At 47.9% G+C, this 13,642-nt stretch overlaps 1 protein-coding gene across 6 annotated transcripts in view; it reads left to right on the top strand.

The window, feature by feature from the left end:
• The window catches only part of cdk5rap2 (CDK5 regulatory subunit associated protein 2), a 74,766-nt gene that overhangs the window by 46,817 nt on the left and 14,307 nt on the right, over positions 1-13,642 (top strand). For 4 of the 6 annotated variants that reach the window (XM_041897636.2, XM_041897637.2, XM_041897632.2 and 1 more), the window contains 11 exons: positions 56-1,712; positions 2,320-2,433; positions 3,196-3,344; positions 5,146-5,540; positions 5,920-6,152; positions 7,315-7,366; positions 8,320-8,516; positions 10,390-10,785; positions 10,948-11,073; positions 11,267-11,383; positions 11,595-11,784. In XM_041897636.2, the coding sequence (XP_041753570.2) occupies positions 56-1,712; positions 2,320-2,433; positions 3,196-3,344; positions 5,146-5,540; positions 5,920-6,152; positions 7,315-7,366; positions 8,320-8,516; positions 10,390-10,785; positions 10,948-11,073; positions 11,267-11,383; positions 11,595-11,784 (3,626 nt within the window). The remainder of the gene's footprint in view (positions 1-55; positions 1,713-2,319; positions 2,434-3,195; positions 3,345-5,145; positions 5,541-5,919; positions 6,153-7,314; positions 7,367-8,319; positions 8,517-10,389; positions 10,786-10,947; positions 11,074-11,266; positions 11,384-11,594; positions 11,785-13,642) is intronic. The other 2 variants (XM_041897633.2, XM_041897634.2) reach the window with 2 other exon arrangements.

Below are 13,642 nucleotides of genomic sequence, written 5' to 3'. Positions count from 1 at the left end.
AGGAGACTTGCACACATGTAATATTCATGCTCTGCTGTTTGTTTCTGTATTGCAGGCTGGTGTCAAATCTCGTCTGCCCGTTCCCATGCGACACAACAAAACGGACGCCGCTGGCAGCACGGAGTCGGTAAACCAGGCCTCAGACGAGGTTTCTGATCATCTGAGAGGAGATGTACTACATCAACTAGGCCTGGAACACCACCATGACCAGCAAACCTCAGACTCCGACTCCCACAGGTCTCCTAGAGCAGTCCAGTACTGCAGGCCAGGCTCTAACCGCAGCACCACTACGGGGACCATCAGACAGGGCCTGGAGACGGAGTTCCTCCGAGCTCAGGCCCCCACCGACGCCGAACTCCTGTCCCAGTTGGAGCTCCTCCACCAGGAGTGCCAGGACAAGGAGCAGCTGATAGACCGTCTGGAGGTGCAGATGGCCGAGTGGGACGAACTTCAGGCCCAGCTCCGGGAGAAGGACCGGCTCATCCGTCATTATGTGGAAGCACTGCAGGCCGCCGAGTCCACCATCACTTATCTTACAGCCTGCAACCTGGACAGTAACAGCCAGGGTGGAGTATTAGGCTCTGGGTCCCCTGGTTCAGAGTTCAAACTCCAGAGACAGTGCATTGAGCTCCAGAATGCCCTTGAGGAGAAAGAGAGACTCAACACCCAGCTGGTGGAGTGTCTCAACATGGTCGAGGCAGCCATCGCCTCGCTCCGTGCCACGTCGTCATCCACCAACGCCCTGGACGGTCATTTGGACCCTCAGGAGCTGTGCACGAGGCTGGAGGCGGCCCTACGGCAGGTCAGCGCCTCTCTTGACCCTCTGGTCCTGAAAACCTCGGCACCAGGGCCTTCTGGTGACCCCCTGGGCCTCGACGCGGAGCTGCAGCGGCAAGCGGACTCCCTGCAGGAGGTGCTGTGGGAGCAGAGCCGGCTGAACGTCGAGCTGCAGGAGAGGCTGAGGGCAGCTGAGGAAGCTGTCACAGCGCAGCAGGGCATTGCCAACACTGCCCCCGCAGGCCTGGAGGGCAATTACGGCAGGCAGCTAGAAGAAGATCTGAATGAGTTTCCGAGAGGGAATGAAACAAAGGGACAGAGAGGTTGGGGAGAACATCATGGAAGAAGCAAGATGGCGTCCGATGAGAAGAGCAGCCTAGGATCTGAGCAGGTTGCCAAACGTCTCTCCGAGTGTCTCAGAGCAGCCGAGTTGGCCATAGCCTCACTCACAGCTCACTGTACTAACACGAGCACTAGCACCTCTACTACGACCAGAGCAGCTCAAACCAGCTCTGACTTACAACAGCAGCTAGACAGACTACAGAGAGCTCTACAGGAGAGAGAAGCACTGGTCGACCTGGGCTCCACCGAACCCACCCACCAACAGACCACCACCAGTACCCCCAACCGACACACCACTCCTGGGGCTGTAACCCCCTCTTCCCTAGAGCTCCACCATAACATCTGCCTCCTCCAGAAGGCCTTCTACGACCTGCAGGAGGGGAGGGGATGCAGGGAGAGGGAATCCCAGACGATGGAGCCTGGAGCTTGGGTACCACCACGAGATGTCCAGGCCCAGCTGGAGAGCCTTCAGAAGGGTTTGAAGGAGAGGAAGAGGGCCTGTAAGAGCCTGGAGGAGAAGCTGGCCACGGCTCAGTCCATCATAGCCCTGCAGAACTCCTCCAAGAAGACCAGTCATGTAGCAACACCGAGAGGTAAGGGAACAATAGCTGAGGTGAAATTGTTGATAAGATTCATACATACATTTTAAAATTACATTCCTTCCTACTATTTCTTATATGGCCTTTCGAGCCGTATCTGTTGGCCACTTTGTTTTTCAAGATTAATTTAATGCACAGATCTGCATGTAGACAGAACAACACTGTATTTTCTTTACAAAGACAAACGTCAGGAATTTGGAATCAGCTTTTTATTAGAAAATGTTTGTCTTGACATACGTTCTTAGAGGAATGTGTGCAACCTGCACTTTGCTGAGCTGTATTTTTATAAATGTGCATAGACCTCTATTGCAAGAAGTGCATGTACTGGTGTGTCGAGCATGACAGCCAAGCCTTTCGGTTACTGTTTTTGAAGCACTAAAGGGAGCTTCGCATAGCATGACAGTGACTGGCTCTGTGTAGAATTAAACAACTGCCTGTGTCATTCAATTGTTACATCAAATGACAACGTTTGACGACGTTGAAACGACACAATCCAAATGCAATGATGACATCACGTCACCAGCATCTGATCAAGCCGAAAGAGAGAGAGAACCTGATCCTTCTCTTGTTAACCCCCTGCCTGCCTGCGTGTTGCCTCTAGCGCCCACTCTGGAGCAGGAAGACAAGGGCGTGCAGGTGGACCTTCAAGACCTGGGTTACGAAACCAGTGGCAAGAGTGAGGCCGAGGTGGATAGGGAGGAGGGCAGTAGCACAGGTAGACGACAACGTCTAGACGGAGCATGTCTGTCTGTCTGCCAAGTGGACACTAATAATCACAGTGGTAGAGTGCCGTCTGTTGCATGAGGAATGATAAATGAAAACACTGGGCTGGAGCACTGTTTGATAATAACACCACTTTGCTTTTCTGGTCTGATAATCACACATCGTCCGGGTGCGTCTCAATAGTCTAAAGTGGCTTCCTCTCCTCTCCTTCATCTGCTCTGACATAAAAAGAACTGGACAGGTGAAAGCAACTCCCGGCGTCCGCCATTTTGTTTTCCTCTAGCCTGTGTTTTCAGGTCAGTGCAGATAGAGGTGAGGAGAAAAGGAGACAAGGAGAGGAAGCGACTTTAGACTATTGAGACTCAGCCCTAAAATCTGCATGGGGAATGAACACTGAACATTGTGATGATAACCCCACTGTGTGTTGTATGGGTCTGATAGTCACACACCTTCTCCTATCTGGTTTAACCAGGGCACTGACTTGTACAGCACACCCCTGTCTCTTCCTGTCTGTCTCTGCCTGTGTCTCTCCTGCATGTGTGCACTCTGGTTGTTGTACTCTGCAATGGCTTGCTCTATGGGACACTATAACACCTCCTCATTTGACCATGGTCAACTGTAAAACATCGGCACAAAACCTATCCTCTCTCCTTTCACATTGTATCATCTTCGTCAGACTTGCTTATTATAGATATATACTGTAGACCCCTGTTTGATCATTTTCTGTGTGTGTGGTTGGTGATGATCCCTCCAGACATGCAGCTTGTCCCTGGCAGTGCTAACAGCAGCCTGCCCTGCCTGCTGAAGCAGGACCAGGAGGAGCCCTCGTTCTCCTCCACAGAGAACCTAGACACGGCCTCCAGTGCCTCCTACCCCAGCTCCCCCACTCTCAGCTCCCCCAAGGTACTGCCGCTCTACAGTGCCTTGCATATGTATTCAGCCCCCTTGGCGTTTTTTCCTATTTTGTTGAATTACAACCTGTAATTTAAATGGATTTTATTTGGATTTCATGTAATGGACATGCACAAAATTAGTCCAAATTGGTGGAGTGAAAAAATAACTTGTTTCAAAAAATAAAAAAACGGAAAAGTGGTGCGTGTATATGTATTCACCCCCTTTGCTATGAAGCCCCTAAATAAGATCTGGTGCAACCAATTACCTTCAGAAATCACATAATTAGTTAGATTGCACACAGGTGGACTTTATTTAAGTATCACATGATCTCAGTATATATACATCTGTTCTGAAAGGCCCCAGAGTCTACAACCACTAAGCAAGGGGCACCACCAAGCAAGCGGCACCATGAAGACCAAAGAGTTCTCCAAACAGGTCAGGGACAAAGTTGTGGGGAAGTACAGATCAGGGTTGGGTTATAAAAACATCCCACGGAGCACCATTAAATCCATTATTAAAAATGGAAAGAATATGGCACCACAACAAACCTGCCAAGAGAGGGCCGCCCACCAAAACTCATGGATCAGGCAAGGAGGGCATTAATCAGAGGCAACAAAGAGACCAAAGATAACCCTGAAGGAGCTGAAAAGCTCCAAAGCGGAGATTGGAGTATCTGTCCATAGGACCACTTTAAGCCTTATGCTCCACAGAGCTGGGCTTTACGGAAGAGTGGCCAGAAAAAAGCCATTGCTTAAAGAAAAAAATAAGCAAACACGTTTGGTGTTCTCCAAAAGGCATGTGGGAGACTCCCCAAACATATGGAAGAAGGTACTCTGGTCAGATGAGACTAAAATTTAGCTTTTTGGCCATCAAGGAAAACGCTATGTCTGGGCGCAAACCCAACACCTCTCATCACCCCGAGAACACTAACCCCACAGTGAAGCATGGTGGTGGCAGCATCATGCTGTGGGGATGTTTTTCATCGGCAGGGACTGGGAAGCTGGTCAGAATTGATGGAATGATGGATGGCGCTAAATACAGGGAAATTCTTGAGGGAAATCTATTTCAGTCTTCCAGAGATTTGAGACTGGGACGGCAGTTCACCTTCCAGCAGGACAATGACCCTAAGCATACTGCTAAAGCAACACTTGAGTGGTTTAAGGGGAAACATTTAAATGTTTTGGAATGGCCTAGTCAAAGCCCAGACCTCTATCCAATTGAGAATCGGTGGTATGACTTAAAGATTGCTGTACACCAGCGCAACCCCAGTTTTGCCTTGAAGAATGGGCAGAAATCCCAGTGGCTAGATGTGCCAAGCTTATAGAGACATACCCCAAGAGACGTACAGCTGTAATTGCTGCAAAAGGTGGCTCTACAAAGTATTGACTTTGGGGGGGTGAATAGTTACGCACGCTCAAGTTTTCTGTTTTTTTGTCTTATTTCTTGTTTGTTTCACAATAGCAAATATTTTGTGTCTTCAAAGTGGTAGGCATGTTGTGTAAATCAAATTATACAAACCCCCCAAAAAATCCATTTTAATTCCAGGTTGTAAGGCAACAAAATAGGAAAAATGCCAAGGGGCATTGTATTTACTGCCACTGTATTTACTGCTTTTCACATTTTTATTGGACATTGTCTTCGTCCTGTGTTTGGTTTGATTGTATTGTCTTGGCTGTATTGACATCCATCTCTCTTAATCCCTCGCCTTTGCGCGCTTTCTCTTTCTTTCTCTCTCTTTTTTATCCTCCCTCACTTTCGTGCTTTCTTGTTCTATCTCTCTTTCTCCTCACCATCCCCCGTCTCTCACTAGGTGAGTCTGAAGAGCCTCCAGACATTTGACTCCTACGGTGTGTCTGAAGACCCAGCCCAGCTCAAGACCCAGGTGAGGGAGCTGAAGACCCAGCTAGAGAGCCAACACCAGGTCATCCTCCACCTGCAGACCATGCTACGCCGCCGCGCCTCCTTGTCCAGCGAACTGTTGACCGCCACGTCTGACTCCCACACTGCCACAGGAGGTCACACGGGCTCCGAGAGGGGCGAGGAGGATGGGAAGGAGGAGAGGAGCCTGGAGGGAGAGGGGGAGGCTACGAAGGAGAAGATGAAGAGTATGAGCATGGAGCTGGAGAGGGAGAGGAGCGTGAACAGGAGTATGAGCGAGCAGCTGCTGCAGGCCCAGCAGCGGAGTCGATCAGCCTCACCTGCCAGGTTGCTACTCAGTAGTTGTTTCTTAACTTTCTTCATTATAAAGTACTATGGATGTTTTTTTGACATGGTAAAAGTTGAACTCTGAATGGCTGTTCAGTTACTATTTCATTGTATTATTATGGACCAAAATGTAATGTTTGTTTACAATTTAATGTGTATAATGTTTTATTTAACCTTTATTTAACCAGGCTAGTTTCGTTGAGATTAAAATCTATTTTTCAAGAGAGACCTGGGGTCTAATTTGTGAGGGACACTCTCTGAAGTGTATTCGTTTTAGAATATTCCGGAAAATCTGTAGGTAATCTAGCTATTATCATCACCACTAAACCTCTGTTTGGTTAAAAAGTATTTTTTAAATGATCTCCTCTGTCCCCTATAGGATCGACTCCCTGGTGCAGTCGCAGGCGAGGGAGCTGTCCCAGCTGCGTCGTCAGATCCAGGAGAGCCGGGGCCTGGGGGCGCTGCATCGGCTGCAGCTGGAGGAGCTGTCGCAGGCCTTCGAGGAGCTGCTACAGGCCAGCGACATGGACTACTACGTGGGAGAGGTGTTCCGAGAGCAGCTGGACAAGAGCCTGGGCGTCCTGGAGAGGCTGGAGGGTCGGCTGGAGAAAGGTAAACACAACAGACATTGTATGTAGACATTGATGATAGTAATAGTTATATTTACATTTTAGTCATTTAGCAGATGCTCTTATCCAGAGCGACGTACAGTTAGTGAGTGCATACATTTTTCATAGTTGACATTTGATGATAGTAATAGTTGACATTGATGATAGTAATAGTTGACTTTGATGATAGGGATTTTAAAAGCAGCTATACAGTATAACAGTAATCCTTCTACCCCCCCACCCCCCCATTAAAAAAAAAGAGTGGTTGTCCCACTGGCTATCCTAAGTTGAATGCACCAATTTGTAAGTCGCTCTGTATAAGAGCGTCTGCTAAATGACTTAAATGTTAAATGTATACAAACATGTGCTAAAGGACTCTTAAAGAGCCCAAGGCCTCTAAAGAATGGAGTCTATTGAGACTGTTCTGAGACGCACCATTCACCAACCTATTCTGAAATTGTATATACTTTCATAACTTACTCACTGATGTAGAGATGTGATGTTGGATTGCTAACATCTGTGAGGGCCTCATTTTCCTAAAATGAAAGATAAAAGTTGAGCGCTTTTGTAGTGCAATACACGGTCTTGCCAAAACACACATCATCATCCAATACCAGGTGCCCCACACAGTTAGGCCTCTCAATCTGAAGCTAGTGTTTCTCTTGGCAAGCATGAGAATACAGGCTGTCTAAAATGTCGTCAAGTGTAAGGTATTTACTGGCTTTTGAATAGCAGCTGTGTTAATTACATAAACAAAGCTATTTTAAAGGGGCAATCTGCAGTTGCTACATAATTTTTTCTAAATCATATGTACCCATTGATTGTTGAAGAATAAAACTTATAAATGGCTCATGAGCTTAGTTCAACTGTTGTACCCCATCAGAACCCAAAATATAAGCTTGTTTGACTCCAATGTTTGTAAACAAACACTATTTAGCTAAAACTATCATTTAGATATCATAGGACGAGTTTAAGGATGTGTGATCACCATAAGGACACAAAACATGGTCTACCTGAAGAGGTTATGAGAGAAAAGAGGGGTCTGAAATAGAATGACAGATAGAAGAAGAGGGTAAGGGGAAAAAATAAAAGCAAGAGAGAGCAGTGAGGTGTGATAGATTGAAAGAGACGGGCCTTTCACCATCCCCCTCTCTCCCTGTCTCTAGGAGACGCTCAACTGGATAACGAGGCCGGGGCAGCACTGGAGCTGGCGCAAAGGTGTGTGTGTCTCCCTCCTGTACCACACACACACACACACACCCTCCATCACTAATGGCGAGACCCTTTCTCCCCTCAGGCTTTTTCTGTGAGATGTATGTTTTCCGGCCAAACAAGTTCTATTGACCTGATTTAGACAGCCCTGACGGTCACTGGCCTGTTTCTTCTACCTCAGCTGCTTAAAACTTTCACGGACATCCATAGGCTTACAGCTGTCTTACTCAACACTGTGTGGTTGTGTCAACGTTGTGTCAACATTAGAGGAATATTGTCTCGTAACATTATTTATGGACAGCCACACCGTGCCCCATCAGGAGTTGCAGTACCTGCGCTCCCAGCTAGAGGGCGAAAGTGATATTGAGCCACAGCAGCCAGACAGCCCCGCCACTACCAGGCTGCAGCAGGAGATTGAGTACCTGCGGCTGCAGCTAGAGGGCGAGAGAGAGCTGCTGCAGCAGCAGGTCTGCTTCCTGGTCCAACAGAACCAGAGTTTGGCCGAGTGCGCCAGGGAGCAGCTAGATTTGTGAGTGGCCGGTCACCAAGAGGGATTCTGCGAGGTTGGAAGCATGAGTTTGCTGTGAACTCTTCTCGACTTATGACTCTTTCAACATGTCTTCCTTCAGCTGGTCATTTCTTCCAGAATGTTTCGAGACCTGTCAAAATAGACCCTTTCAAGATAGTAGGTGTTTCCCTCTTGGTGTTTTGGGTCCTCTGTGTGGTTTTCTGTTCTTATAGCTGTTCTCTCGACAGACATCTACAGTCATGTGAAAGAAACACTGTGGTTTTTAAATGTTTTCCCACTATTTAGGACTTTGTCTCGGACTACTTCAGACTGTGTGGAAGCGGCCTCCCCCCGTGGCCTTATAATCTGTTCTAACGCTCCCTTTCTCCCCTCTCCCCGCTCTGCCTCCCTCTCTCCCCGCTCTCTCTCTCTATCTCCTCTTCTCTCCCAGGCTGTCTAAAGAGTTACAGGAGAAGACCCGTCTGGTGCAGAGTCTACAGATTCAGCTGCGAGGCCAAACTCCTAGCAGCCACCACAGCTCAGACTCGGACCTGTCGGACATGGTCTCTAACCAGGCCACGGCCTCCTACCACAACAGCCCCACCCTGCCAGCCTGCAGCAAACTCCATGGCAACCAGTCCTATCATGGTAAGAGATCATCAAGCTGCTAGTTATGACATGCTGAACAGACAAAATAACTTTATGCTGTTGTATTATGCCACGTGTAGCTGAAAACCCAGACAGTTTTCAGTTCGTCATCAAGGTTGTATGAAATGGACAATGTCAAGAGTTGTCAGTTGTTCAGAATGAGCTCAGCCGATGTCCCCAGACTAGCTATCGGTGCAGGGAAGCAGAGAAAGGTCCATAAATAATATGCCATTTAGCAGACGCTTTTATCCAAAGCGACTTACAGTCATGCATGCATAATTTTTTTTGTGTATGGGTGGTCCCGGGGATCGAACCCACTACCTTGGCGTTACAAGCGCCGTGCTCTACCAGCTGAGCTACAGAGGACCACATGCTAAAGAGAAGCCACCCTTTGAATGTCACCCAGGTCCGGTCACTGTCCCCGAGTTTCTCCTTATTCCTGTCTAGGTTTTTGCCAGGGTCGTGTTCATTACACAACGGGAAACGAAAATTAGCACTACTTTTTGGACCAAGTCCAACTAGTCCCTCCCTGTTTTAGATAGTTTTCTTCCATTCGGTGCCTAATGAATACGAACCAGGTTTGGTATGTGAGTAGTGCAGAGGTAAGCTATTCTGGGCTGGTGCCGGATTAACTTTTAGCTCTCCATTAAATATGGATATTTTTCCCCTCTGGCGGCCCAGCCGGGCCCGTGGCGTTGAGATTGCCTTTGAATCAGTCTAAAGGCACTGGTAATGGTACTTATTTTCCACTCAGGCCCATTGTGGACCAGTCAGGCGTCTCGAAAGGACAAAGAGGGCCGGCCAAGGGCAGTACGGGTGTCCGGTTACACCCGTTACTGTCCCCCCCCTCTCTCTCCATCCCCACCTCTCCATCCCTGCCCCTCTCTCTCTCTCTCTCTCTCTCTCTCTCTCTCTCTCTCTCTCTCTCTCTCTCTCTCTCTCTCTCTCTCTCTCTCTCTCTCTCTCTCTCTCTCTCTCTCTCTCCACTTAAAACTGCATTATTTAGTAGTAGCACCTATCTGGTTTAATCTTCAAATTGTGTTTCGCTTTGAGTGTGGACAATGAGGGCTATTACGGAGATAGATTATGTGTTGTGGGAGGAAAAGTGAGAGAGGAGAGGAGGGCTACTGAAGAAGAACTCATTTAGCTTAGTCCTGCGGCACTGCGGATGCTAGCGTGTTGCAGTTTTTTTACTCATAGGGCTCCTGAGTGTTGGGCGAAGTGTCAATAGGCTAGGCTAACTTAGCGGAGGCTCATTTGGTGACAGTAGTTTGTTGTGCATGGAGACTAAGCTAACGGGGACCATTCTGTAGTATTAGTTTGAGGGGGCTAGGCTAGGCTAACCATCAGAGCTGTCATTCAGCCAGACAGTGTAGCTAGCAAGGCTAACCATCAGAGCTGTCATTCAGCCAGTCAGTGTAGCTAGCAAGGCTAACCATCAGAGCTGTCATTCAGCCAGACAGTGTAGCTAGCAAGGCTAACCATCAGAGCTGTCATTCAGCCAGACAGTGTAGCTAGCAAGGCTAACCATCAGAGCTGTCATTCAGCCAGTCAGTGTAGCTAGCTAGGCTAACCATCACAGCTGTCATTCAGCCAGTCAGTGTAGTTAGCAAGGCTAACTCTGACACCATGGATGTAAAGGAGGGGAAAGTGGAACCAAATGACATCATTCGAGGACGGTGGAAAATGGCACTTGAAGCTACCAAAGATGAATGCATGGGTAGATGGAGATATTGTGTGGACTGACATTAGACTTTTTCTCTCTAGGATTTTGTTTGAGTAATGTTTAGGCTATGTCGCACAAAGAAAAATGTTGTTCATAACTAAAATAACTTCTTCTGACTTCCTCTAATCCTATACTTCGTCCATCCAGGAATGAAAAAGTCAAACAGGGGCTCAACGTCGGCTCCAGACTCTGCAGCCCAGCAGACTGGGGGCATGGCTAAGGATGGGGGTGTGTCTGGCCATGGGGGAGTGTCTGGACGTAAAGGGAGTGCCGGGCAGCTCCAGGGCCTGCAGAGGGAGAATGGACACCTGGTGGAGCAGCTGAGGAGCAGCGAGGAGCTTAACGCCACGCTGCGCCGCGAGCTGGACCTCCACCGCTCTATCCTGGTCCAGGAGAGCTCCACGCCACTACACACCCAGGGAGAGGGGCTGGGGCAGAGCCAGGGACAGGCTGGGCGGTCACCACAGAACAGGGAGGACAAGAGGGGAGAGGGACACCCAGCCTCACAGCAGGACACTGCCCAGCTACGCAGCATGAACCCAGGTACAGAGCCGGGAGGGGGTGGTGATCGTCACGTCTGTATGGTGATTATGGGCCTGTAGTTGTGTCTAATGGTATGTTCATTGGATCTGTATGCGTTAGTGACACACAAGGATAGAAAAGTGTGTGTGTGTGTGTGTGTATTTTGACTGACATTGTTGTCAGGCCTGTTAGCAGAGCATCTGTTGGAGATCAGAGCCCTGAGACAGCGTCTGGAGGAGACCATCTACAACAACGACCGGCTACGAGAACAGCTGGAGAGGAGACTGGGCGAGGTGGAGAGAGACCCAGGTACACACACACCTACCTCGCTCTCTCCCACTGTTCTTCCATCTACTGTATGTCTCTTCCACTCTCTCTCTCTGTTTACATTTGCATAGAGTCACACTAACTGGCTGAGGTGGATACTCACACAGAGCATATTGTGTTTGACTTCCTCCTCAATGATGAACTGACTGTATGTAATGTACTGTGTGTTATTCAGCAGCCACCAACATCTTCATCCACGGTACGGAGGAACAGGGCCAGCTGACCAGCGAGCTGCGCTTCCTCTGGGGACAGAACCAGGCCCTGAAGGAGCAGCTCAACCTGGGCTCCAGAGGTACCACTAACGAGTATCCGCTTTCCCCACATACTAGTGTGTTTGTGATTCCTGAATGGATGGATCCCACAACCTTGGCATTGCTAGCCTCATGCTCTTACCAACTGAGCCACAAAATGTCCCCAATATAGCAGAGGGAGAATAATAGCCCATTTTGTTGTCTATCCTATTAATATTATATCTAATTTAAATATTATAATGATCACTCCAGACAAGCAGAAGGAGAATGAGAAGCTGCGTGAGGCGCTGGCCAGACGGACGGCCAAGCTGGAGCAGAGCAGGAAGGAGTGTGAGGTCCTGAGACAGGAACACACATGTCTTCAGGACCGCCTGGACAGGAGCAGTGTAGAACACACACACCTCCAGGACACACTGCACTACAGCCGCCAGGAGATCCACAGGTAATATACACACACACCTCCAGGACACACTGCACTACAGCCGCCAGGAGATCCACAGGTAATATACACACACACCTCCAGGACACACTGCACTACAGCCGCCAGGAGATCCACAGGTAATATACACACACACCTCCAGGACACACTGCACTACAGCCGCCAGGAGATCCACAGGTAATATATACACACACCTCCAGGACACACTGCACTACAGCCGCCAGGAGATCCACAGGTAATATATACACACACACCTCCAGGACACACTGCACTACAGCCGCCAGGAGATCCACAGGTAATATACACACACACAGGACACGCAACACTAAATACACACACATACGCACAGGGCGCATAAACACACACTCTCACAGGGCACACCGTACTAAACACACACGCACACAAACCCAGGGAGGAAAGGGAGAGGAGAGATGATACTGCTGTGGAGAACTAGACACCTGGTATTGGGTGTCATCCTCACTCAACTGTGTCACTGGGAGACCAAGGTCATGGGTCATGTAAGGGATTCCACATTAGTGTGTTTGTGTGTGTGTTCTCCGGTTGCAGAGTGTAATGGTGTTGTCAGTAATGATGATGTGTAATGTGGTGGTTATGGTAATGATGAACGTACAATGTCATGCAATTGGTTCATTTGTGTAGTTTCAAGTTGCATGGCAAGATTGAGGTGCTGATTTTGTCAGTATATACTGTGACTGGTCTCTGTCTCTGCTGTAATGTGATGTGATGTGTTAGTCACTAATGCAGTGTAGATGTGATGTGTTACAGTCACTAATGCAGTGTAGATGTGATGTGTTACAGTCACTAATGCAGTGTAGATGTGATGTGTTAGTCACTAATGCAGTGTAGATGTGATGTGTTACAGTCACTAATGCAGTGTAGATGTGATGTGTTAGTCACTAATGCAGTGTAGATGTGATGTGTTAGTCACTAATGCAGTGTAGATGTGATGTGTTACAGTCACTAATGCAGTGTAGATGTGATGTGTTACAGTCACTAATGCAGTGTAGATGTGATGGGTTAGTTACTAATGCAGTGTAGATGTGATGTGTTACAGTCACTAATGCAGTGTAGATGTGATGTGTTACAGTCACTAATGCAGTGTAGATGTGATGTGTTAGTCACTAATGCAGTGTAGATGTGATGTGTTACAGTCACTAATGCAGTGTGGATGTGATGTGTTACAGTCACTAATGCAGTGTAGATGTGATGTGTTACAGTCACTAATGCAGTGTAGATGTGATGTGTTACAGTCACTAATGCAGTGTAGATGTGATGTGTTACAGTCACTAATGCAGTGTAGATGTGATGTGTTAGTCACTAATGCAGTGTAGATGTGATGTGTTACAGTCACTAATGCAGTGTAGATGTGATGTGTTACAGTCACTAATGCAGTGTAGATGTGATGTGTTAGTCACTAATGCAGTGTAGATGTGATGTGTTACAGTCACTGATGCAGTGTAGATGTGATGTGTTACAGTCACTAATGCAGTGTAGATGTGATGTGTTAGTCACTAATGCAGTGTAGATGTGATGTGTTAGTCACTAATGCAGTGTAGATGTGATGTGTTAGTCACTAATGCAGTGTAGATGTGATGTGTTACAGTCACTAATGCAGTGTAGATGTGTTAGTCACTAATGCAGTGTAGATGTGATGTGTTACAGTCACTAATGCAGTGTAGATGTGATGTGTTACAGTCACTAATGCAGTGTAGATGTGATGTGTTAGTCACTAATGCAGTGTAGATGTGATGTGTTACAGTCACTAATGCAGTGTAGATGTGATGTGTTACAGTCACTAATGCAGTGTAGATGTGATGTGTTAGTCACTAATGCAGTGTAG

This window comes from Coregonus clupeaformis, chromosome 15, assembly GCF_020615455.1.
Source record: "Coregonus clupeaformis isolate EN_2021a chromosome 15, ASM2061545v1, whole genome shotgun sequence".
Taxonomy (NCBI): domain Eukaryota; kingdom Metazoa; phylum Chordata; class Actinopteri; order Salmoniformes; family Salmonidae; genus Coregonus; species Coregonus clupeaformis.
The sequence above is the reverse complement of the archived record's forward strand: the minus strand, read 5'-3'. Positions and strand labels throughout refer to the sequence as shown.